The following is a 27,776-nucleotide window of genomic DNA, read 5'->3' as shown; positions in this document are numbered from 1 at the left end:
GGCAAGGGTGGTGTTAAAGGTGTACAGGAAGTTGGATGAAAGGACAAGATTTATGAAGGGAATCTGTTGTGCAGCGAATGGAAGGGCACAGAAGCTTAGTAGGAGATTAGGCCCAGATACAGTGCTTAATTTGTAAAGCACTAAGTATAGGTACCCAAAGATATTTTGCGGGGCACAGTGTCACTGCCGCCCAATTCGAGAGTAGCAGAAGTTCAGTATTCTTGATTCCACCTCATGCCTCTTTCTTCAATTACTTTACACTTACTGTCTCCTTATCTCACCTTTGTGGGTCCTTTTTCTTCTTTTCCTTCTCTCTTTGACATGGTTTCCCCACCATTCTCTTCCTTCATGCCTTTTTCTATTTTTTTCTGCTTCAATGTCTGATGATAAAAACTAAGTTTAGGCCTACCACCAGAAACCACTGGAACAAATTAAGTACTGATTGTGAACTGCTTCTTGCCCTTGTTTTGAGAGGCCAGACAACCAAAGCGAAAAATTCAGCCCAGGTTTGCTTTTCCAGCATAGTGGCGTTTGTCATGGTGAAATAGGAGACCTTTGTTTTTTGGACTGTAGAACAGACAGCAGCAGTGTGAGCTGTCATAAAAGTCATTATTTGTACTGTGTTATTGCTGACATTTCAAATCATTTAAAACATTTTTCAGTAATAAAAATGCGTACAGTGTGTCCCAAATATATTTATTTATAGTTGTACTGGGGACAGCCTGGGCTAGGAAATCATTTCTTCGCGTTTTGGCAAAGTAGAAAATCATAAAGATTTGACAAGTCTGTGCCTTTGGAAAGAATTGTAAGGCATACCAGACGTGTGACGTATTCTTCTGTAGTGGTTGTGGCCTTTGAATGGACCAATATGGGGAATCAAGAGATGTAGGATCAGGGAAATGCCTATGTAAGTCCAATTAGAATCAATTAGGTCTAAGCATACCAGCATCTCCTGCTTCATTGAGAAATAGGAAGCCCTCCTCCCATTAAATGCACAGAAAGGAAGACTCAGCCATTCATGCAACCATATGAAGAATTCGTTCTTCATCCACATATAGGAAGAACCCATAATTCATGCAGAAATATTATGCCCACACCCATCCTGAATTGATGGTAAGGAGTGGTCCACGACACACAGATGTGAAGACTTGGTTCTTCATGCAGAAATGAGAAACACGCGATTCATGCACAAATATAAAGGATTTAGAGGTGTAAAGGCTGGGCGCTTCATGCATAGATATAAAGACCCCATTCTTCATGCTCAATTATGGAGATTCATTGTGTCACTGATAAACACAAGGGTTTGCTTCTCCATGCACATGGTTGAAGTTATGATGCTTCATTCATGCACACATTGGAAAGGTTGATCTTTCATGCACGAATATAGGGCCGCTGTTCATCATGGATAGAAGGGAAATCTATGCTTCATGCACAAGTATGAAGGACTTTCAAATAGTTGTGTGGGGCATTATTTCAGACAAGGGGTAGGAATACGAACCAGGCTAGGTTTTGAGGAACAATTAAAGCTTACAGTATAGCTTGCTCCAAGTCTGCAAATGCTAACAACCCAGATTGAATTGGTGAGGTGAAGCATGCAGCAGTCCTAGGAGACCTTGCATTAGTTATGTAAACCAGGCGTGTGCTCTATCCTCCTGTGACCATATAAATGCAGTGGTCCTGGTGGCGCAAGTGCCTAGGGCCCCAGATGGTGTTAGCGCTCCACAAATAAATCAGTTGAATTGGAAGATCAAGGGAGGCTTTGTTGTGCTGAAGCAGACTAGTGATGGTTGAATCAAAACACTTCAGTGGTGCAGGATCTGGGACAAAAGCATACAAACACAACACAGTTCGATAATCTGTCCTAGGATGTCTAGCAGACATAACTCCTTCCCCATCCAATATCGAACCCCAAGTCTCTAAGAAATACACTGTAATTGTAATTTAAAATTGTAATTATTAGATTTAGATAGCACAGCTTATCACTGGAGGCTCTAACTTTCCTCCCTCCTTGGCTGACAATGGTGTTGTAGATCTATGGTGCAGCATTATTTTGGAGTTCCTGGCCAGTGTCGTCTCTACTTTTACTTAGTGAAAATGATCCTTCTCTCTGCCCAGCTAGCTCTTAGAAGCCGTTGAAAGGGAGAGCTTTCCAAACTAACATGTCTCTTCTGCTTCTCATTGTTGCAATCGCCTAATAACGTTAAAGAGTCATTTAATTATTTTGAATTTTTTTTTAGAGATAAAGCGGGAAAGAAATTGTTACTTTTTAAATATACTTATAATCTTTTAGCTGATCGCCTGCGTTTTATAAATTGAGCTCAAATGAGATCACTGTGGCAACAACCGGAAGGTGCAGTTAGCTCATTTCTCTAGTTTCTTTCTAATTTTATATTCACATCCTGTAACTCTTTTTTCCTATATTTTTTCCAGATCTCTGGAATAATTGCCCTCCCGTGAATATCTGTGTTTCCGGAACTCTTGATCATTCGTGGACACCATTACACTATCTTACCTCTAGAGCTCACTGGTTCCATGTCATCAAAATCCGAGCAGCTTAAGATCTTTTGTCTCGCTGTGTGGGCGAGCACTTTCAGCGAGTTGACAATTTTTTATCAAGAGTATATGGGCTTTAGATGAATTTTGCCTATGGCTAATTAAGCAATTCAAGAAGCAAGTAATATTGTTGATTGCAGCAGAAAATACATACAGCAATATGTGGGCACTGCAGAAATGTTATTGTGCCAATGGGGAACTCACCGATACATTGTTCTGGTGTCAGAATAGCCGACTATCCTGTCCCGGAAGGCATTGGTCCATCGCTATTTAAATGCCAGCAAACATATCCTGTTCCCATGCTCTATATCTGCCAGAAAAATAACATTTCACCAGTTGATTCACTCACATGCCAGAAGCTGCCCTATCATTCCTGGGTGGATTGTGAGTAGAGTGGAAGGTGGGAGTCACAATTGGGAACCCTACTAATCTCTTAATAGCAGTCATGACCTTTTTTTTGTGCCACAGAATCCCTACCCATCAGCTCCTTACAGATCTTATGGGGGCGGGGACGAGGGGCACACACCTCTGTGCACATCTGTTTTTATAGACTCAGGAGATGGCTGTCCTAATAACAGGGCTTCTTGGGATCGCACTGAAGAACAAAAGTTCTTGCAAATATTACATTTCCACTCCCTCTTTCTGTTTCCTGCCTTCTAGTGGCCCTAGTTTCCTCTGTGCAGTTGTGATTCTTTACAGTGTTGCTGCCACCCTTCGCCCTGTAAATGTCCTTCCTTCATTTATGTATATGACCTTTCTCTTTGTTAACATGAGCCTTTCATGTTTTTCTCCCTATGAATTTCAGGCGCTCTGTTTTTGTGCTGATGTGGCCTTTCTAAATGTGAGTCGTTTTATTAATGCTGCTTACACCTCCCTATACATACCCGATCTTCATTTATTGCAGCAGTTTCTCTCCGTAAACATCAGTCTGTTTCTATTAATGTCAGTCCTTCAGTTATTGTTCAGGCCTTTCTACCTTCAAAAAGCCAGCTTTTATTACAACTACAGCCTTTCTCCCTATATATATCAGATCTTCCATTTTTGATGTGGCCTTTGTTTCTTCCTATGAATGTATGTTTATATTTATTATTGTGCAGTTTCTCCCTATAAATGTTGCCCATACATTTACTGCTGCTGCCATTCTGATGTAACCTTTCTCCATGGAAATGTCAGTATTTCCTATGCTGTCCTTCTCCCTGTAAATTTCAGTCCCTAAATTATTGCACATGCCTTACTCTTTATAAATGCCAAGTTATTCATTTATTGATTTGACTTTCTTTCTTATAAATATCTGTTCATATTTTTTCCCCAATAAATGTAGTCATCCATTTCTTGCTGCTGCCCTTTTTCCTGTAAGTGCCCGATTTTAATTTACTGATATGATCGTTCTCAGTGTAAATGTCAGTCCTTCATGTATTGTTGCAACTCAATCTCAATGCAAAATGGCTTTCTTTTACTATTGCTGCTAGTAAGATCTGACATCCTTGGCGTGGTTCTCCCCTACCTTTTTGTCTTCCATGCTCCTGTTTTGCTGACTTTGTTTTTGCTGTCGTTGGGACTTTGCTTGCTTTACCACTGCTAATCAGTGCAAACTCACATGAGCTGTCTCCCTACAACATGGTACAACTGGCTTGCACCCGATTGGCTTATTTAATTTATGTATAAGTTGTACTCCATATATCAAGGACCAGTACATTACATGCTACAAGTGGCCCTGCAGCACTGGTTGTGCCACCCACTTAAATATCCCTCTCAAACATGTTTCAGGCCTGCCTTTGCAGCCTGTGTGTGCAGTGTTAAATTGCCATTTCGAATTTTGCCAGGCCCAAACCTTCCTTTATAATACATGTAAGTCACCCCTAGAGTAGGCCTCGAGCAGCCCAGAAGGCAAGGTGATGTGTATGTAAAAAGTGGGACACGTGTATCCTGGTAGTGAAAAACTCATTTTTCACTACTGTAAGGCCGGCCTCTTCCATAGAATGATATTGGAGTTACCTTTCCTATGACTGTGGTTGCTGCTTGGTTAGGGTTTCAACCTTCCCAACCAGTAACCCAATTTCTTACAATGGTGGCAGCGGTGGGATTAGGGCTTTTGTTTGTGCAGTGCAGTATAGTGATTATGTACAACTCTAAAAATCCCATATAAATATTCGGAGATCAATTAGAGTCTTAAATTTTCCTTGATTGCCTTTTTGCTTTTTTCTAAATTCACCCTTACTATACCTGAATATTTGTGCCTGCATCTTCACCTGTAAAATGTCATTTGAGCTCCTCAGCCTAGATATCTACACTGTGGTTGAGCTCAAGGAATTTGTCAAGGAGAGAGAGCTGCCCACCAAAGGGAGCACCAAGAAGTCAGAGCTCCTAAAAGCTTTGAGGGCAAGGTCAGTTACAACAGATGACCAGGATTGAGAGGATGATGTGGAGGGTCATGAGATGCAGCATTCAGCTGAGGGGGGATGACCCATCTCCTTGGTCAGAGCTCTACATCAAAGTAGGATAGAGAGAGTGGATATGAAGGCTGAAAGGGAGTTCGGGTTGCAGATGGCCCAATTAAGAATGAAGGAAAAGAAACTGGTCATGGAGACAAAGACGGTTGAGAGAACCTTGGCAAATGAAAAGGCTGAGAGGGTCTTAGCAAAGGAGAAGGCTGAGAGAGGCTTGAAGGAGAAGAGACAAGCCATAGAGGAGAGAATGCAGCCCATGAGCTAATAAGTCTCAGAGAGCTGAACTTCAGAGGTAAGCGGGGGTCCAACAAAAATGGTTACAGTGTACCTACAGGGCACACTGGAGACAAGAGGGACACACAACCCAATGAGTCTGGTGCCAGACTTTGATGTGGGGGACAACATTAACAAGGGATTTGAAGCTTATTAGATAGCTTAAACAATGCATAGGATCCATGAGGAGGATTGGGGGTTAGCCTCTACAAGCCTATCCCTAGTGAGCAGAGGGATGCACTACTGACCATACAGAAGGGGAGCAGTATGAAGTATCCCCCATGAAGGAAACCCTTGTCAGGAAATATGGCTTCCCCTGAGAAGTACAGGCAGAAGTTTAGGGACAGCCAGAAGGTGGCCCATCAGTCCTGGCTCGATTGTGAGGATTCCTTTTGCAAGACCCTGGATGGTTGGGTGAAGGGCAGTGAAGTAAAGGATTTCCATGGGCTGTATAACATGCTTTCAAGAGAGCACATGTTTAATCTTTGTTTTAGAGATCTGTGCCAACACCTGATTAACCCCAGGAGGCTTGCTAAGGAGGCAGACCACGGGCTCAGCACAAAGGTCCACAAGAAGGTATCTGGGGGATCACCACAAGGGTGGGCAGGGTCCCCACTAGAAGAAGGAGGAGTGAGACAAATGTAAGAACAAGGAGTTCTCTAAAGGGCCTCAACCTAGTTCTAGGGGTCAGGACTACCAGTAGTTCCCTGATAATAAGTCAACAGGGAAGGCACCCCTAAATTCTATGACTCCCAATAGATTGGGCACTACAATGGGGAATCCAAGTGTCCCAAACGGGCACAGTCCCCCACTGGTGGGCAGACAATGAGGTTGGTTAGTGCAGTGCTTACTGAGATAACCCCAGATAGAATGGGGGATTGCAGATGTTACCCTAGCATCCCTGGGTGACAGGGAGATGGTGTCAAAGGCTCACATGCCTAGTAATACTAAGAAAGAAAAATACTCTCCTTCTCCACTTTTCAACTGTAATGTATTGAGCTTAAGCTTTTCCAAGGCAACCATCAGGCATACAGTCATAAAATTACAAAAGTATACAAAATTAGTTAGCAAAGCAAAATGCTATCTCTCCTACAATGAACTAACAAGGATTCTCACAATGTAAATCTGTTATCCTCGAGTCTTTCAGAGGGAGGAACCAATACCCAAACCCTTGCCTACTATGGTAATTTGTTAGATTTCATTTAACAAAATACCTGTCTGTAGGCTTTAATACCGAATAATAACAATCCACCCTTAATGCCTATTGACTTTAACATATGCTTTTCACAATAAAAGGAAGGCCTCAGTGAAATTGTAATTACCCTGTCATTATTGGTGTAATTTTGGTAATTTCACATAACCAAAGCTATACAGAATTACAGAGATTACGCCATTATGTCACATTGCATAATGAGACTCCCATTCAGGGAGAAATGGTCAAATGATTTGAACCATTTGGGTAATTTTTGAGAGCAAGCAGCAGTATTTTGACCGTGAATGCCAGTTCCTTTAATAAAGGCATTTCACTAACATTTCTGGTAGATTTGTTTACCCAAGCAGACCATAAAGTAATTTCTGAGTGCAAACTGCAAATCTGAATGCGTGTGGCAGTGTTTTGAACGCGATCTGCAATTCCTTTAACATAGCCATTCAATTAACATTTAGGGTAGATTTTTTACCCAAGAGGGCATTTAAGGCATGAAAATACAAATCAGAATGCAAGCAGGCACATTTTCAATGCAAGGAACCGGAAATCCATTTGAAATTACATTTTTTAAGTTGAATGTTTACCAAATTGATGGTTCTTGTAATTTTTTGAGTGCAAGATTAATTTCCCGTAATTATATCTAATTGAGCATTATTTTGCTGTTATTTGGCAAAGTTACACTACAGCAAATTATGAAAGATTTTCACACGCCAATAAAAACGTAAAGCCTAATGCCTTTATTGTAACTTTTCGTAACAATCAGACCTATAACCTTCCTCAGTAGCTTGTCACCATTATAAACCCAGACCTACTGTGTTGGCTCATAAGCGTTTCCAGAATGCAACCATTAGGGGTACTGGAATAAAATGTAAAAAAATTACAAAATGACAGTTGATGAAACAATACAAAATCCCTCCTCATAACGCCAAATAAGGATTACTGTCATGCACATCTTCTATGGTTTGTTCAAGTGTCTCACCAACATCAACATGTCTACTATGGTAATCCTTCATAAAGGCTTTAGCACAGTATATCAACGACCCATCTTTTAAAGCCTATTGCCTTTAACATCTGCTTATCATATCATAAAATGTAATTCAGGCCAACTAGCTTTGTCATAAAGTTTCATAATAAGTAGATCAAACATATGGAATCTAGCATACCTTTCCCAATGAACCAGTAAATCCTATAGCTTTACCATTGGCTGGACACTATAACCAACACAGTCCTATTCAAGTGCACATAAACCGGCAACCATCATGCATATAGTCATTAAATTACAGATGTATAAACAAATAGTTTTCAGAACAATGTAAACCCCCTCTCTAAAGGGTCTAACAAGAATCATCACAGTGAAAACTTCCAGGGTTTGCCAGAGTGAGTGACCAACACCCATTCAAAACCTTTGTCTACTATTGTAATCTGTGAGATTATATGTCACATAATACTTGTCTATAGCCTGTTAGACAATGTGATAATTCACTTTCACAAGCATACCGACATTCACAAGTGCTTTTCACAATAAGTTAGCTAGCCCTACTATCTTTGTCATAACTTTTCTTCTCAAGCAGATCAGACCTATGACAATTAAAAAACCTTTTCCCAGCACACCAATCAGGCCCAAAGCTTGTCACCATTGCCAACTCAGGCCTAATGTATTCAGTGCAAGCTTACCCACAATAAAACCAACAGGCACCATAAAATTACAAAGATATACACAATTTATGTTGACAGAGTCAATTACTATCGGGGCTATTCACAAACGTACTTTACTCTTATGTGTGTACAAGTTTAATTTACTCCTACACTTTCGAGTATCTTTTCTTCTTTTAGCTATTCACAAAATTCAAGTGTAAAGTTACTCAAAAGTGTAGACTTGCACATGTCAACCTCCTGAAAAAGGAGGTGGAGCCACAGTGTAAATTACTACAAGAAAAAAGAAAAGGTAGTAACTCTGCCCACACATGGCCAACCTCTGGTACTGCAACACTATCTCACAGAAAACAATAGAGGTAACGACTTTTAAGAAAAAACCCATAGGAAATGATGATAAATTAAATTAGATTATTGAAATATAGTTAAAAATATGAACAAATATAAAGTAATATGAATTAATGGTGCTGGTCTACAGTTTTTTTAACAATAACTTATAACTGTAAATGTGACAACCTCTTTTGTCAAGGGGGGAGGCGTGTAATTCTACATGTTTTAGTAGCTTTACATTTGGATGTTGTGATAAGCCAAAAGCACGAAAGTTACTCAAAAGTGTGATAGTAAATTACATGTGTAATTAACTTTTGTCATTAGCCAATGCTTATTAGCAGAAGTCAAATTTAATAGCTTGTTGAAACAACCTATTAGATGAGCATTGGATCTTGTCCAGACAATGCAGCCATGGGAAATAGTGCCACAGTAAAACTTCCAGCACAACTCCAGGAACCTCTCCCTGGACTCACCAAACTGAAATCCAGAGTGCAATTGGGGTTGATTTGATGTGATCTTCCAGGTGTCACAGCCTGGTGTCCTGAAGGCAGGCACAATTTGATGTAATAAGCAAAAGGCCTAGAACTCTTTTAAAGAATGTATTTTCTGCCCCATTTAAATGGCTACTAGACTTTCGGCCCAATAAACTCAAAGTACATATAGCAAATACAAGCTCTCAGCCTAATACTATATATATATATATATATATATATATATATATATATATATATATATATATATATATATATATATATATATATATATATATATATATATATATATATATATATATATAATGTAGTCTGGCTAATTAGTTATGTAATATTAATACTGATCATAAAATTGTGTCAGAATTTTGTGTAATTATATATGTATCTGTGTATATATATGTATATATAGTTATACATAGATACATATACATAGATACACACACAAGTCTGACACAATTTCATGATCTGTATTAAAATTACATAAATATTTAGGCAGACTACATTCCGTATATATTCCTTTCAGATTTGGTAGTGCCCGACTCCAGGCATTCAGGGCAAGATTTCCTTGGTTAGGGTTCCATGATTTATCTTTCTCCATTTGAGATATACAGCCAGCTATTGAGCACATTCTTTTCTTTTAAAAAGGTACATTTCCATTATATCTTCAGGCTGCAATGAGATATTGCTCTGGGGTTTGCATCAATATGTATCACTGGATGTGCAGGAAAAAGCTGCCTATAATTTGGGTGGGTGCAAAAAGAGATCAAATAGGTACATTTCCTTGAGCACTCTTTTGTTAAAAAGCTGCAGAGAGGTGCTCAAGCACCGTGGCAGTGAAAGGGTTAACAGGGGATCTGGCTAAAGGAAGAGTTCCCTTCAAACACGTTTGGAATTTTCAGCAGAACCAACCATTCACAAAGGCATATGTAAGGGAATGGAGCCGTGCAATTTATTTGGATCAGATTCCTAAAATCAGCAAAAATATAGGGCCTGATTTAGAGTCTGGTGGATGGGCACTGCGTCACAACATTTTGGACATCCGTCCACCTTATTACAAGTGTCACAGGGTATAATGCACTTTTAATAACGCAGTCAGGTTTGTGACTGCAACCCTGTTGCCAAGCTCTGAATCAGGCCCTTAGCCTAGTTATCGCTTTGCTGGAATAAACAGCTCACCTGATATGGGTTCCTTTATACAGCCCCGTAGCCCCGTACATGCAACAATTCACTTGTTTCCCAGATTGAACATTATAAATATTAATGGCATGATGGACGTCTGCCCTTACCCCGGGTGATTACTTATCCTCTAACGGTATGCACAACTGGCTTAATTAATGCAAATAATGACAAAATAAATGATAGTTCCATTAAGTTATCACTTTAAATCTGTAATCCTTAAACAAAGAAAAGCAAGAACCAGGGAGTGCAATTACTACTGTTTGCACAATAGTGAAGATGTTCTATTGTCCATCTAATGAGGAGGTGTTGCCCAAGTCAAGTGAGAGCAGGTTAATAAATGGAAATGTTCAGTGCCTGGGCATGATGTTCTCTGTAGTCACAAGGTACCCAGGAGACAGCAGCTGCAGAGATCCTGGGAAAATGGCCTATTTAAAAACTAGGACAGACAACACTAGTTAGACAAGCTGTGGCAACAGACTCCCCTGCACATAAATTAGAGGAACATAAACTGCATTGGCTTTCCATCAGGATGTCTAAAGAACATTTGCAAGCAAAGTGTACTGTCTACAATTATTTTCCTCTTTTTCTATCTATCTATCTATCTATCTATCTATCTATCTATCTATCTATCTATCTATCTATCTATCTATCTATCTATCTATCTATCTATCTATCTATCTATCTATCATATAGATATGTTTATATCTAATATATATATCAAAATAAAATAGATGAATGTACTCTAATTAACATATATATGTACATATATACATTAAATAACTTGCTTTATAACAAATATATATATTAACTTATATATGTTAAATAACTTGTTTTATAACAAAATAACACACACATGTATATATGTATATATATATATATATTTGTGTATATATATATATATATATATATATATATATATATATATATATATATATATATATATATATATATATATATGTTTATATATCAACTTCACTTCCGATTCCCTTCATCAAGAGACGGACACCGACACGGAGGAAGGGTCAATGATGCGGTCTTGGTTTACTCAAGTATACGCAGTAAAACGTTTCGGCACTTCCTGACACAGAAAATGTGATTTTTCTTTTAAATCCACTGAAACTCAAAAACCTAAGACTTTTGAAAATTCTGGTCAACTTTCAACTACAATGCCCTCAATTAACTGTTCATGACCTAACACATGCCGTTACAGATGACATGACAAAAGTCATGACCAATAACGTATCTGATGTAGGAACATTATTTACTTTACAGCGTGAGGAAAAGTTGCTCCTAATTTACTCACAAATAACACACATCCTGGAAGACATAAAGGCTACAGTACTACCTTCAACAACTAGAGGTCCTCAAAGATAATATGTTTAGAGTCCCCAAGCTCCCTCGGCCAATGGCAATGCTTGGGATCCAGTCGCCTTATCCACAAAGCACAAAATCTTCTGCAATGCCCATCAGGTTCTCTATAATGAAAGAGTCTTTTGGTGACACACTATGCAAAGTCCACCTGCTTCTACAGCATTTTGTGTGGGATTGTACAAACAGTTCTGAGAAGAAATGTTTAGCTGATCAATGCGCTCTTCCACCAGATCCTACTGGGCATGGCTTTGGCTTAAGGTGTGGTCTTTGTATATGTCCTCTTTACAGTTCCCCCTCCCACATAGAGCTCCCATACCAACCAATGTGGAAACAATTACTATCCTAACTACTATTAACTTTTTAAAGTTCAGAATGTGTTTTTTTGGTGTGTAGAGTTAGTGCCATAACCATGACATATGTATGTTCAAGTAGATAAATATGAATTAAAACACCTTTATCCTGGCAAACAGGACATAACCGTATAAGTGTTTAGCTTAGCAATTGTTTTCCTATCACAGGTGTTTGTTGAAGACTTGAAAGTGCCTGTGTGCAATGCATACTTTGAGTGACACTTTATGAAGAAGATTGATAGAAGCTTAAAATGTTCCTTGTATCAGTACTCAGAAAACACTTATTAATTCAAGCTCAGGTCAGCCAGACACACTCACTAAAACTCCCTCCAAGGCTCGAACACTGTTGGCACTTACTGTTGGTGTCGACGTTTTCGCACAGTTCGGTTTTGGCTTCCCCATTCGGCCGGTCACTGGCCTTGTGTGAGAGTCGTGATGACATCGTTGCCGCCGTCACCACCGCTTTGAAACTACGCTTGCGCTTTTGCACATTCAGCTCTGGATGGAAGATGATAATGTACACTTTCGGCATATAGAGCATCCCCAGTGCCACCGAAGCACTCAAGTTCATGGATATTGTGAGGGTGGTGGTTTGAATGTAGAGCTGGAAAGAGGGAAACAACAAAATACATGATAAGAAACTGCAGACACAAGAGCAGAGATGAAGGCTGATGGTACCTCAAGAGTGTAAGCAAGAAGGCAACATTTACAGAACGGTGTTTCTACTAGACAGGTCTAAAACATTCATGACCTACGTCTGATCCCACAAGTACAAAGTCTGAGATAGAGCTATATCTTTAGTACATCACTCACAATATGCACACATGGCTACCATAATATGATCCTGAAACATGTTTACCATGTATCTCATAAATGTATTATGTTTTAATACCTTGTTGCAAAAAAAAGGGACACTGTAGCATTGGCAATTCTAACTTGATCAGTGAGTTAAGCGGGGGCAAATGAGATAGACCATGTAAAGTGAAAAAAACATGTGACACATCTCACAGCCAGAGGATAACATTTCAATTTCTTGGAGTCAGTGTGGAGGGACCTGGCCTCTCAGGAAGATCTGTGTCAAAGGCCAGAATGTCCAATCCCAAGGATCTAAGCAAGGCATTCCCATCATCGAAACAGGCAATCAGGTGTGCATATACCTTTATGCAATAAATCCCTTGGGTAGAAGGAGAGACTGAACCCTCCTCTATAAACCTGCATGCAGCAAAATGTTTCAGAAAGCAACAAGACCAACTATGACCTCCAGCACTTCACACCCAATTGGTGTTCATTAACTGGCCTAGGCTTCACCTCGTTTGTTCATGGTAGGGTAGAGAACCCATTTGTTTAAGGAGTTACTGAAAAAGAGACGATAGGGGAAGGATAACTTACATTGCAGTGAAGGTCCACACATTTCTAAATATAGGGCACTTGCTGTAGCTGATTTGAATAACAATGATTTTTAGATGATTTACATGCAGGTGCACAGTATGTTATGTTATGCTACAAGGTATATCAACGCATAGCAGCCCTAACAATAGGTCTTCTCAGCGCAGGAGCCAGATGGCAAACATAATGCAGCTGCCTGCAACCCAAAAGAAGGGGGAGTGAGGCTGGATGAAGAAAAGGGGTTTCCTGAAAAGCAGGTGGTTTGGGATGTTCTTAATGGAGAGAGAAAGTGAGTTCCAGAAAGATGGGGCTTGGGCCCGGCAAGATTGCCCCCTGGTCTGACTCTACTGACTTGGGGAACAATGGCCAAGTAAAGGTCGGCTGAGCGCAAAGATCGCTTCAGCTTGTAGGATTAAATATGATTGCATGGGATGGGGGCCCCTTGGGAATGGAGAATCTTATGGGTGATACAGAGAGTCTTAAAATGAATGTGCTTGTCCACAGGGAGCCAGTGTTGTCTGCAAAGAAGGCCCAGAGGCAGAGCTGAACGTAGGGACGGAAAATCGAAGCCTGGCTGTCATGTTTTGGGCCAGATGGAATCTTCTACTAACAGATTTGTTGGCTCCTAGGTACAAGATGTTATAATTCTCCAGCCGGGACAAGATTGCCATCTGAATGATGATTTGATGTGTGCATTGGTATAAAGGGATGGGGATGTCTAAGGAAAGAGGCATCGACTTACTCTGATCTTGTTCGCTGGTCACACCATTAATAACAAACCTACACATTTTGTTCTTGTTTAAGAGGCCAGCATGTTTCTTTGCACACATGCAGTCACTTTGATCCCACGACATAGTCAAGGCTCTGCGTGGCCCCTATTCTCAATAAGTTTTAGCAACAATATCTCAACCGGATTCAGTGAGGAAGGCAAATATAAGTGCATGTACAAGACATTACAAGGTATACTCAATACTCAAATGTTTTTTTTAACGTGAACAGGTATTGCCTTCACATAGGTTCAAAACCACTGGATAATTCTTTAAACTATTTTGGAGACCCCAAAAAGATTTATCTAGGGATTTCTGGCCTGTAGAGCTCTATGGCCTATGGGAAGCTGACATAACAAGATAGGATCAACAAGAGGCACAGAGCGAGGGTAGTAACATCCAAACTATTGACCACATGCAAGATGGTGAAACATTGTGACTGTGAATTCATCAGTGCAATATCCTACAGAAAAATGGCCTCGATTGGAAATTTTGAGTAAACGTGTAGTGGTTCTGGGTGGAAAGAATTACTGTTTCCAAATGGGAACTCCACACATTCTTACTTTTATTACAAGTTAAACCACTCAGAATGGGGAATAACTGTTCAGAGCCGAAACTACCAGCTAGAATTCCAGAGCTATTCCATTTTCAGTGGAATTTCACATTCACCAATTGTTCCAAGCAGAAGTTAATGTCCGTGTGAGGACATTGCCCCCTGCATAATTGAATGGGGCAGAATTCTGCCTTGGAGTTCCGCTCCACGCAACTCATGATTGGGGTCAATACCTTTACTAAGGATGAAATTTCACCACTAACATTTACTAATTTAGCCCTCCTCCATAAAAACGGGAGATTTTCTATTATAATCAAATGCTAAAACAGGCCTCAATAGCGTTACCATTTTTACCATTTTTTAATTCAGTAGCACTCTCTCTCTCTCTCTCTCTCTCTCTCTCTCTCTCTCTCTCTCTCTCAGAGGATTCTGGCTTTTTTCTTAACTAACTCAACTCAACTGAGATGGACCAAATTGTGGCTTTGTGTTTAGTTCAGAGCTAGTACTGGGAGGCTCTCTATTAAGGGTGATTTATTATTGTAGGGCATGTGCTGAAACTCTCTCATGATATATTGTTCCCTGGTTGTCATGCTAGACTTTTGTGAGAAATTGTTTTACATGTTTTAGGTTTTGGTAATTTTAGTCTAATTCTTGGTAACATCAATGTTAATCAGTACAGTTTTGTCTCAGAAAAACATAAAAAGCAAGTAACTCGAAGCACATGGAAGGGGGATCAAATCTGATGCTGTGTAAACTTGTTTCGCACAAACTGTATTCATCTCAGTTGCTTGGGTCGAGAATTAAACAATTAACCTGAAAAAAAAGCAATTGTCAGTGCTTTGTAAGTGGAACTGACCGAGTCAGGAGTGAAGGCGTGGGTAATTCCGTCCACCATGAATTGCAACCGCAGCGCTATGCATATTTCATCTGATTCAATTTAATCCCCGCAAGGACTTAGAATAGCATTCCAATAAATGAAATAAAATACTGGGATACTGAACAGGAGACAGAGATCGGATAGCTCAGCAGCTTCCGCCTTTTCCATGATTCAGACAGAAATGCAGTATTGTATTGTATTGCATTGCAGCATTTAAGTAGCACCTACTATCCTTATGTGGGGCTCTGGAGCACTAACATACACGGGCAGAAATTAACGCCATTAAGGGTGTGTGGTGTGATGGGTGTTGTCTTTTTTTTGTGATCCTATGTAGGAGGTGTTTCCATGTCCCGATATTAAAGTAACAAAAAGACTCCTAGGCAAACAGAAACAACACTGCAGCACTGGTACTGAATATTGGCAGGCTTGCAACATTTAAATTCTTGCGGATTTGTTAAAATTATTGCTTTGAGTTGCGTAATAATACCCTAAATTATGTAAAGTGCTTAGAAACGGTAAATTTGGGGTGCTGCTGAGTACCATATAAACGTTTTTTTTCTTGTGTTAATATCAGTCACTATGGGTAATACCGTTTTTCAATACTTTCCTTTTAGAAAAGTTCTCTCATAATCTCCCATTTCAGTATGAAACCTACCCACTGTATCTAATAAACCTGCATTCATTTTGGAGGTTTCTTTACCACAAACATCACTTAAACTGCCTTGGTAATGATAAACAGCACAAAGATGGAATCACAGCTATAGTGAATTAACCTACTCATGAACAGATCCAGTTGTCAACTTCATACCAGTCCTTGGTCAGCTTCCACCCAAATGTCTACCAGGAATGTTATCTCTGACTCACTTTGAACTGCAGACCTTTTTAACTTACTGGACATTGTCAACAGCCCCTTGATAAAACATGTGTTGTGTTTGGATTGGCCTCTCTTCTGCAGTCTCACTTTTAGAATTGATTAGAGCAGGTGTCCTCTCCCTAATTGAGCAAATTACCTCAACTTTAATGTGACTTAACAGCTAATACGCACTTAACATTTGTGAAATGTGTGAAAAGTTTAACATCACCAAAAAGGTAAAACATTATAGCTGGACTTGGGGACATTTATAGCTGGACATGAAGACAAATATCTGAATTTCACTACAAAGCATGCAGAATAAAATACTGCGAAATACTGATACATATCAAAGGATGTTTGTTATACCTTATGGTGCATTTTTAATATATCCAGTGCTTGAGGTTAAATATTTAGTGAACAAGGAACATAAGACACAGATTGCCAATTTAAGCAAGCCAATTATTACCACCCTCAAAGGTAGGCAATACAATCGTCCACCGAAGGGTAAAGTTCTGGCGCTAGTAGGGTCACACAAAAGATTCCCTGCTCTACAGGACTCCAAGAATCAATGCTGATTGATGTGATGGTGCTCCCCATGCAAATGAGCACTGTTCACCACTGAAGCCAAATGAAAAATCAATTATGGAGAGAGGTCAATGGAAGAGAGATGCAGACCCTATTTCTGGATTTTGGGCTCACAGGAAGGTGTCCTCAAACTAATTTGGAATTTGGTATGTCATATCGAATACATATTATTACTGAGAAGAGATCCTCTAGCCCCTCTCCCAATGGAATCATCAACAGGGTAATTTCTGATTGACACTCCACTGGAGCTACATATGTAAAATACACTGTTAGACAGAGAGAAAGGGCATCTCCCATTTCCCCCATTCACCTAGACAGAGGGATTTTAATCTCATTGTAACTGCCAAGTAGTAAACGTTACTCATAATTCTGAGACCAGTATCGACCAGATCTAAATCTCACTACATCCAAGTGATGGAATCCTAAGCTACAGTGTTTCTCATCACATGTTGAGTCCATAATATCCCATCAAAACAATACTATCATCAGCAACAGCGTCCAATTTATCATCACATACAGAGTACTGTTAATGACAACCCATGTGGTCCACCACCAATCAATGTTCTTGTAGGATCAATTCCTAAAATATGGTCAGCTAAAAATTGATCATAACAGTCTCAACCATATTGTGCGTTATGACCCCAGGCCTGTGCTCTCGTACTGACATGGATTCGAGAATCATTCTACCCACCCATCATGGATAACCTCGCAGCCAATCGCTGCTTCCTAACTAGGAAGCATCTCCTTCATTAATTTTTTCCCAGCCAGTTCCTACACACTAACTAAACACACAGAACTAGGCAGAGTAAAAAGAGTTGCCCCGTTTCACAGAAAATTAGATCACATACGCAGAACTACAGAGCCAAGCTTTTAATGCCTTTGAGGATTTACTAGTCAACTTCATTACAACCCCGTTATCTTCCTTCATCTTCACACTTATCTATTACTTCCGCAAGAAGAAGTCAGCTTCCTTTCAAGGTAACCTCCTCTATATAATTCAGTAAAACCTCTCATTCTCTAAAAAGTTTGTTATTTGAGGCAAACTGAGCATGTGAGCGATGATCACGCCAAAACATATGCCCATTGAAGACATGGACTTCGTAGGCATAACTCAAAGGTTGAATGAATCCATCCTCTCTAGAAGTCACTGCCTATAGCTCCTATCCACATTGACTGCTGCACTTCAACTAAAATAAATAATTGGCCCTCTGATGCTCTAACCATGATTTGGCAAACTTCCTCAACAACAATACGCAGTTGAACCAAACTAAAGAAGGCTCCTACCAGGACTCTAGTCCTAGCATACTTTAGAGAGGCCTTCTTAACTCATTTGTAGTGTAAGGTTTCCTAGCTCCTCAGCCAACTGGATCCTCTCAAAGCACACAAGCCATCTCCTGGCAGTAGGAAAGAAAACCACAGACACATTTCTGACCTCCACCAACTGAAATGCAGGGGTAGAGCTCTTGAAAGGAAAGGATCATGTCTCCATCTCCTGCAGAATACATGATCTGCAAGACTCTTTCTAGAGAGTATAAAACTGCTTGAATAAGAAAATAACAATTTCAAAACTGAATCATGGCGTCTGATAACTCATCATTAGAACACGTGAGTATCTGCAATTAACTACACTCTATCAAACCACCACAAGTGATATCATTTTCATTCTCTCACAGCCTCAGCACATTCAGTACATGTAATCTGGCATGTCAGTCTTCCCTGTAAGATTTCTTCATTCTTGTTCATGAACCAGAATATTTTTTTGTTATTATTTTTGTTGTAATAAGCAATAACCAAAGTAGTGCACTTATCGGCACAGAAGACACAGTAAAGTGCATTGCACAGTTCATCCCAATATAGTGATGCAGTAGTAATATCAGTAAGAAGAGAAACAATTTCCTTCTCAACAATGGTGACACATATTGAAGGAGTAAAGCAACTGCTGAGTGTCATACGAGTCATGTACATTGGGAAGCTACATAAACAGTGAGCAAATGACCTTAGCTGATTCCACCACTCCCAATAGAGTTGAGAGCTGGAGTATTTCCAAGGCCCAGCACGTATTTAGGGGAGCCTATATATCTTTGGCGTATGAAATGGGGGATTATAATTCTGTTTATGTATCCAGCTGTTCATCGCAATATGTGAAGTACCCAAACCACTCTGTCTAAGTGGTGTGTGATCATGGCCCTAGTACATAGAAACTCAGTACCTCACACGCTATAACACTAAGGGGCAGATTAGGATGGCGGACGGACCTGCATCCGTCCGCCACCCAAGAGGTGGAGGGACCGTCCGCAGAGGCAGCGGCGGTCCCTCCGTGCAAATTAGGATGTGACCGCCACCCTGTGGCCACATCCTGTATATTTAACATTGCGGCGGGTGCTGCTTCAAGCAGCACCCGCCGCAATGTTAAAAATGCATGTATTACATTTACATGCACAAAGCGGCAGGCACTGCGCGGTGCCTGCCGCTTTGTGCATGTAAATGTTGGGGGGTACCATAGGTACCCCCCATGTGCACCCCCCACCCCCGACACCCTGGGGGCCCACAACGGGCCCCCAAAAGCCAAAGTCCACATGCTTTTCCACGGCGGAAAAGCCGCCGCGGAAAATCATGTCTCCATGAACCTCCTAATTTGGCTGACGGTGTCTTGCAGACACCTTCACCAAAAAGTCCGCCGCTGGTCCAACCGCAATCCCACCGCCATCCTAATCTGGCAGTGGGTGTTGTATGTGGCTGCGGCAGTTAATCCGTTTCCTCCAGGCCGGCAATGGCTTCCGCCGGCCCGGGGGATGCGGATTTACCGCCATCCTAATCGGCCCCTATGAGTGCAAACTTCCTTGTATCTGGATGAATACCCCAATTGAGTCCAGGAGGCATTTCTTTGGGACCAGTTTAATTTTGTTTGTCATTACTTTGGTAATGGTGTTATCTGTTTCTTGACTATTCAGGCACCACAGCTAAAGTCATAACAAAATGGATATCTGTAAGAAATTGAGTTACAGGTTGAGGGGGTGAAAACGTACTGCAGCAGCAACCACTATCTTTGTTAGGGTGAAGCCACAAGCAAACCCAAAAATAACCTATGGTCAACACTCTGGTAGCTTGGCATAGAGCAGTTGGGTTTAACTTAAGAGGTAATGCGTAAAGTATTTATGTATTAAGTCAAACAGTGATAAAGTGAAGCAAAACACAAGAAAAATACCACACAAGTTTAGAAAAATAGTGTAACATTCAATAAATAATTTAAGACCACAACAACAAAAATTCAAAGAGTAGAATTAGAGATATGCAATTTTTAAGATTTAAGTGAAAATAGAGTCAAAAAAGCACAAAGCACCAAATGCGTTTATCTAGTCACACTAGACCCGGACAAAGTTACAAGTTCAAGCTGACTGCAATGGAGTGAAGGCAAACCACATTGAACGTAACTTTGGTGATGGTAAACACAGAAATCTAGCTGAAGAAAAGAAACAAGGTGACAGAGTCTGTAAACATGAATAGGAAGATAAACTAATATCTCAGGTTAAAGTCAGTGGTTTATAGTGCATAGTCAACAGTCTATCACATGTGTGTTACTGTGATTCTATCCGTATAAATATGGATAGCTCTGGTTCTGAGGGGTCCTAGTGCATCCAAGGTAGCAGCTTCTCATTCTGAGAGCACAGCTAACACACTGAGATGACTTAAATCCTTCTCAATCAAATTAGCTCACATGTCAACCATGCACCAAACAGCTTCACCTACAGGCAGAGTAAGGTGAATAAAAACAACGTGAAACTGTGCAGAGAATGAGTGTGCTCATCAAGGGGAGTCACCACTTTGCCCACCGGCATCTGATAGTCGTGGTTTCATGAAGCAGGACTTTTCTCCTCTCTGGTGAGGAAGGAGAAGGCTTCTAGGTGCAGAGTCTGCATATTTTGACTCATTGGGCCTGCCACTGATAGAGTTGGTATTTTTACATTTAAAAGCTTTGGTGAGATGAGTTTGAAGATGATTTTTGTGTCATATTTTAAGGATGTGTATATGAAGATAGTGCATCTGCTTGTTGGAAATCTCAACTGTAAGGGATGTGGATCAAAGTGCAGGGTCTGATAACCGGTCTAACAAACTGAGCAGTTCCATTGTACACTGCTAGGAAATGCAAGAAACAACCTCCTCTGCCCGGGAGGGATGCTATCAGGGCGTTAACGCAAGATCATATGGCGTAAGCGGACCCAAACCTTCAAGAGGGGCCTTTCAGCCCAAGGCCAGTGAATGTCTGTGAGATATGGGAGACTCAGAGGCTATTCATCACATTCTGCAGGGGTCACCCTCATTTTACATTATGCGACGTTAGAGGTACGGCATCTATGGTATTGTCATATAGTAGCTCGTACACTAACAATAGCATGACATGCTCATCACTAATATAATCTCCAACCTAACTATGTCGATTAACACAGTACTATAATTCCACAATCAGAAATTTGAAAATAAGGTGCCTCATTCATGAAACTTTAAATAAAGCATTCAAATGAATGGATAACTCATTAAAAAGAAGCACAACCAAAGCAGATATATGTCTCAAAAATATCAGGCAAAACAGAAAACTAAGTGAAAACCAAGTGCCTGCTGAACTTTGTATGTGGTGGGAAATAAATACCTTTCTTGCATTGGAGCCTGACCTTTTTCAGGGCACTGAATTAAAAAACAATAACGGAGCCAGATTGTCTATTTGAAACACAATTTTGCCATAAATTGGATAAAAGTCCAGATGTTTTGATCAGACATTGTTGAAACTGTTGGTGTTCCAGGTAAGTATTAATTACCTTATGTGTGCCCGTACTTGCTATATTCAGAGAATGCCATGGTCCAGGAACAGGACAGCTGCATATTGAATCTTCTTGTGTAAAGGCTGAGCACCAGCATAAACTATCTCAGCCAGGGGTGGAACAGCAGAAGCTGGGTGCTGGAAAAGTGAGGGCCAAAGAGATCTAGAAACAGACTAGGCCAGTAGTGGTGCAGATGATATGGTCAGACTGCCATTCTGGCAATGATGGGTCCTAGAGTAACTACCACGTGTTGAGTTCCAGTGCTGCAGAGATGCCAACATGACAGTGTAGATTGGGAAGCAGAAGCAATGCCTGACTGATAGCCAAAAGCAGCCTTGGCAAAAAATATTCAAATCAGCCCAGCAAATATGTTCAAACCACCCAAGCTCCTGGAGTCGCATCATTTTGACTCCATTCTTTTGAGGTGTGGCTAGGCCATATCTATATTTATCTTTGGCCTTATGTACTCATGTGATGCAATAATACCAATGAGATATGGTGCACTAAAGGTATAGAAGGTGCATTTATTGTGTGTTTTTTATATATATGTGGGTGTGCATATTAACGTTTTTCCTTTTTTAGAGACATCTGGATTGCTGATATTAATAGTCAATAGGTTTAGATTGTAAGGTGGTGGGCTAAAATCCATTTAATGTAGTGCATTCGCCAGGGATTAGTGAGAATGAATCATATGTGTGTTCAATGCTTTCTTTATAAATAGTGACTAGTTGTCATTTTTGTTTGGTAATACATGTATTATTTTATTGTGTCGCATATAAGAGTACAGTATCATTTATTGGATCATATGTAGGTTGGAGACTTAATATTCATTTAAAGAAAATTGTTAAGTTAGTATGATTGTGGGCATTAAGCTTACAGTTGAGGCATTTAATACTAATGTGAAAGTTGTTTTCTGCATGTTTTTCTCCTCTGCAGCTGCAGACCAAAGGCATTTATTAGTTAGTAAAAAAGCACATTGTATTTCAGAGATAGTGAAGTGAGGATGAACTGGCAAGGTCAAATAATTTTAATGAAGAACAAAGGGGGTGTTACCAGTTGTTACTATCATCTAAAGGGAGGAATCCAAGGATGCCTTGGAGGCGGAGACTTGAATATGGGAGTAGTGTTCAAGGCGCCAAGTTCTTTCTTGGGAACTTGAAAAGTGCTGTGATGTGTATGAGGTCATATTTCTCAAATGTACTTTGTGCAGTTTAATTAGTGAACCTGTCTTGGGTTTGGTCATATTCCCTTTAGACTTGGAGAGGTAGACACCTCTCTTGTTATCTCGGACTGTGTGGTGTCATGCTATACATTACTCCTTATCTATAGAATTCTACAGAAGTTCTGATGTTGATACCTTTCTTGCTTCCTTGATTCAATAGGGTTTCCCATATCCTTGGTTTAGTGTAGGGTTTAGTAGATGTTGTGAATCTTTTCCATGTATGAGGAGAAGGATAGAAACCATTTGTCTAATCATCAAACCCTTTTCTTTTATTTTCCATCGCTGCCACAGAAATTCTTATATGCTCCTTGCTTTTGAGGATCAATATTGTACGCCACTTTGGTCTTCGTTTGATAATCCTGCACTTGTATAATATGTTCTTGAGAAGGATTTATACTAGTCTGGCTTTGAGTTTGTAATAAACCTTCTGACTTCAAGTTACTGACTCAGACTTTTATTGCGTGGGGTTAATGGTCACACTGTACCTTAAGATTTAAATTTGTTGCTAACCCCATTTCCTTTCAGTCGACTAAAAATGTCTGTTGACCAGACGTAAATTGGAAAGAATGGTCCAGAGAGTTCTCACTCCCTTACTCCTTTCTCTTCTCGTGCTCCCCTTTTGCCTTTCCTCTCTCTCTTTCCTCCATCTCTCCTAAAGCACCCACTGTGCCAGCTGCAATTAACCTGGGGGAGCTGGAGAAAGCAGCAGGGGTTCAGCCACAGCCCTCTCCCTTCAAAACCCAGCCATCAGCCCAATGGGAAAATGCCTGATAGAATAAATGGAAGTCCGCACTGAATAAAGGTAGCAGGAAATGGAGGTGGTGGGACCAAGAGGAAGACAGAAGATGATGCCTTCTTACTGAGAAAAGAATTATAGGAAAGGTGAGAATGCATTTGGAAACTCTCCTAGTCTGAATCTGCAGTTTCCAGTGTAAATAGGGGTCTGACCCAAGGGAGCAAATTCAAGTGCACTTGGATGACTCCTAAAACTGAATCACAATTGATATATATATATATTTTTGCATTAGCAATTTTACATGAACATTTTTTTTTTTTTTGATTATCCTAAAAGTATAACATTTCGCTAATTATCAATACGTGCACAAATTATAGTATTATATTGCGTCACTCAGGCACCAGCGCACACTTTACTAAAGGTGGACCCTTTGTTCTATGAATAACTGGGGGCCAGATGTAGGTAAAATCAAATTTGCAATTCCTTAATAGCAAATTTTACTGATTCGCTATTAAGTATCAGCAAAATTGAATGTAGGTAGGAATCACTAAAATATTAGCGATTCCTTAATATCCCTTAATAATGAATTGGCAAAATGAGATTCGTTAATAAGGAATACCGACCCATTCATTCCTATGGGCTAGGAGGCCCATAGGAATGAATAGGAAGATATTCACTATTTGTGATTCGCTATTAAAGAATCGCAAATAGCGGGAGCTATTTCAGGGGTGTCAAAAGGACACCCTGTTGCACCCTGAAATGTGCATGTGTGCACATGTGGTGCACATACATGCTCTAAGGTCATGAATGTGGGCCACATGGCACTTTAAAAAAGCAAAAAAGTGCTTTTTTAAAGGAAATCGATAATTACCACCAACTTGAAGTTGGTGGTAATTAGCGATTCCTTAAGGCTACAGTGCACTTTCTTTTGTGACCCTTACATTGCATTTAAGAAATCACAATTTACGATTCCTTAAAAGCTAGAGCAAAATAAGGAATCGCAATTTTGCGATTCATTATTTTGCTAGTAGGTTTAAACTCACCTACATTGCTCTCAGCCAAATAGCGATCGCAAACGCTGAAATTCTGTGAATTTTAGTGTAAGCGCTTGGTATTTGGCCACCTACATCTGGCCCATAGATTTTTAAAGTAATTTAATCATGTATAATTCACAGAAGTACCTTCCGAACATGCCTGTGAAATACCAAAAATCAGAATAATAACTACTTAGCATAAGAGCAAAATTACGCAGCAACAGCTATTTCGCATAAGTGTAAATTACTCAGTGTGCAGCTTAACGACATTCACGCGAATTTTCGTGTATTCTACCCAGTGTTTCCTTGCTACGCGAGCAAAAACGGAACTAGAAATCCCAAAACTTCAGAGTCGGCAAGCACACCCTCCTTGCACTGGCGTAACGAAACGTGAGGGGGCCTCCCTGCACGGTACTTAGGGGGGGACCCCTCCGGGCTCAATCAGGAGCTCTCCCAGCCAGAGTTCAGTGTCGAAGGGGCCCCTTGGCGCTAGGGGCCCCCCGCACCGCGTGGGCTGCGGGGGCCTGTGTTACGCCCCTGCCTTCTTGCCTCAGTAAACCCGCTATAAAAAGCCTGTCAGGCATATTTACTTTATTTTGCCGGCATAGTCGAGGTCAGTTCTGATTTTATTGGCTTGCGCTCCTTCATTAATTTTTATCCCCTGCAGGTATCACACACACACACTTGTTGGGAAGGGAAAGGTTGCTGCATTGTTTACACAACAAAGAGCCGGTAAGGCTCCTGCCGGAGATGTACAGCTCGTAGAAGCCACAGATCTCACATTGTGAGGATTTCAGATGTGAGGGAATGAAAGGCTTTGTTTGAAGAACGGACCTAGGGTGAGGCAATGACTTCAAACAGGAACTGGAAGCTTTGAAGGTACAAAGAAGAGACAGGGAGACAAGCACTGGAAGTGAATGTGTTTGTAACGCCTGCCCTTCTCCACCTGGCGCATGCTGCTCAAGCACTACTTTTAACAATGGCGGAAAACCAGCAAAAGCACAAATTAATTGGGGAGGCAAATTTCAGACATGATGCATGTAAAAGACGAGGGGCCTCATTTACAATATTTTGAAACACAGCAACACAGCAGTCCTTCCTGCTGCACTGCAGTCCGTCAAAAGAAAAGGTCAGTAATTCGTTGTATTTACAAGATACAGCGCATTCCTGTCCTTTTCCCCTGCACTGGAGCACAATGGACTGCCATACACCAACGCGACACCCTTGCGCCATGGAGCAAGGGTGTCTGCGTTGTAGGGGTGATTTCCTCTTTTTAAGGGTGCAGCCGAATGCAGCGCACAAAGGGAAAAAGTTAAAACGAGGAGAAATAAAGGTACTTCTCCTCATTGCGCCTCCTTTACGCCGTAGGAATCTGACGCATTTCCAGGTTTACAAAACCTTGTACATCTGGGAATGCGTCAGGTTGCATGGATGTTGCTTGGGAACATCCACAGGACGACACATGGAACGCCCCTTTCACGCAGAGTAATACATGAAAGGGGTCCATATTTACAAGGCCATGAAAAGCAGCATAAATATGGGCAGGCACACTGCTCCACCGGTGCGTCCAAAAAAAGTGACGCACCAGTGGCACAATGGGCTTATAATGAGCCCCAGGTGCTACCACCTGGGCTGAATTTAATAGGTCCGGATACAAAAACATAAAATAAATCAAAAATAAAACAATGCCATCTACTGCATGCAAGTTCCAGTAGAATTAAGACCCAAATTTAGAAACGTTTTGAACCAATGCTCATGTGACATAAAATACAATGAGCCTCATTTACAAGGTTTTGGCATTGGGCAGCACTGCAAGCCTTCTTGCTGCTCTGCTCTACGTCAAAAGAAAAGGGCATGAATGCGCTGTATCAATGAGATGCAGCATAGTTCTGTCCTCTCCGCAGAGCGGGTGCAAAATTGTCTGCCATGTGTCAATACAGGCACCTTTGCACTATGGTGCAAGGGTGTCTGCATTGTGAGAATGATTGTTTTTGTGCAGATAAGGACACCTTCCTGCACAAAACAAATCAATGGAGGCGATGTCCTCCAATGTGTGCTGCTGAATGGTTTCGTTCCACTAGTGCTATCACCCGTATGCTTTTAGAACAGAACTAGCAGATGAAGAGCAATTACATCCAGCTGGAAACTTGCTAAGATGTCTCTCAGACAGAAGCCAGGATGGCTTGAGATTAGAAACAACTGAGAAGAGGAGAAGATTGAGTTCATCCTCTGTGTTACTGAACAAAAAAGCACCAGTCTGTTGCTTTTTCGGTCCCCACGTCATTGATGATCACTACCCCACCACTAACACCAGGGTGAAGGGTCCAGCACAACACCAAGACCCACTTTAGTCACATAGTCTAAACTAATATATTTCAGCTTCCTTGCTTTTGGAAAGTCCTGGTATTTATACGACCTGTCTTGGGCCCATTCTTCAGGTTCATTGGTGAATTCTCAGTTAGACTACTGCAACAAGTTAGATATCTAGAAGGAGATATTGACCCATCTTCATGGGGTCCAAAAGACAGAAGGTCAGCTACCTATGAGTCTAATGAAAAGTGAGCATGTGTTCAATGCCAAATGTCTCTGAAGTAATCAAAGGATACTGGAACTATAGATTCTTAAGTTACTTTATTAGATAAGATGTTAAGTTATAAGTTGTAGAGATAACCCCATCAGGAGCAGTTGTCCTGCTGCTCAGCCCTCACTCAACTGACATTCACAGAACACCAACATTCCAATCATCTAACATTCCACACATCATACATACAAGCTGAGCAGCAGGGAAACACAAGTTACAACAGTCTCCTTCCTTGCTTTCTAGAGGCAAGAATCTGGTTCAAATGCCTTTACAACCTGCACAGATGTTTGCAAAAGTTAGTGCCTAATTTCTTGTATAATAAAGATGTTTACACATCGCTAACTAAAGCCTTTGTTTTACGCCCGCGTTGAGCTTCTTAAGGTAGACATTTGCCCATTCGGCAAGATGGGAACTCCACTCTGGATTACTTATCCTTCCAATTTGTAACTTGACTCTGATATTTCTTAGAAAATCAAGTGTTTGTCTTCTGGCACTCCTTTTCTAGGTGATATAT

At 40.6% G+C, this 27,776-nt stretch overlaps 1 protein-coding gene across 1 annotated transcript in view; it reads right to left on the bottom strand.

Annotated features, from left to right (window-relative positions):
• Positions 1–27,776, bottom strand: part of GRM7 (glutamate metabotropic receptor 7) — a 1,739,703-nt gene that overhangs the window by 159,092 nt on the left and 1,552,835 nt on the right. Inside the window, exon 9 of the mRNA XM_078661666.1 lies at positions 12,212–12,458. Within this exon, the coding sequence (XP_078517792.1) occupies positions 12,212–12,458 (247 nt within the window). The remainder of the gene's footprint in view (positions 1–12,211; positions 12,459–27,776) is intronic.

This window comes from Lissotriton helveticus, chromosome 9, assembly GCF_964261635.1.
Source record: "Lissotriton helveticus chromosome 9, aLisHel1.1, whole genome shotgun sequence".
Classification (NCBI taxonomy): Eukaryota; Metazoa; Chordata; class Amphibia; order Caudata; family Salamandridae; genus Lissotriton; species Lissotriton helveticus.
Note: the sequence above shows the minus strand (reverse complement) of the source record. Positions and strands in the feature narration are given on the sequence as shown.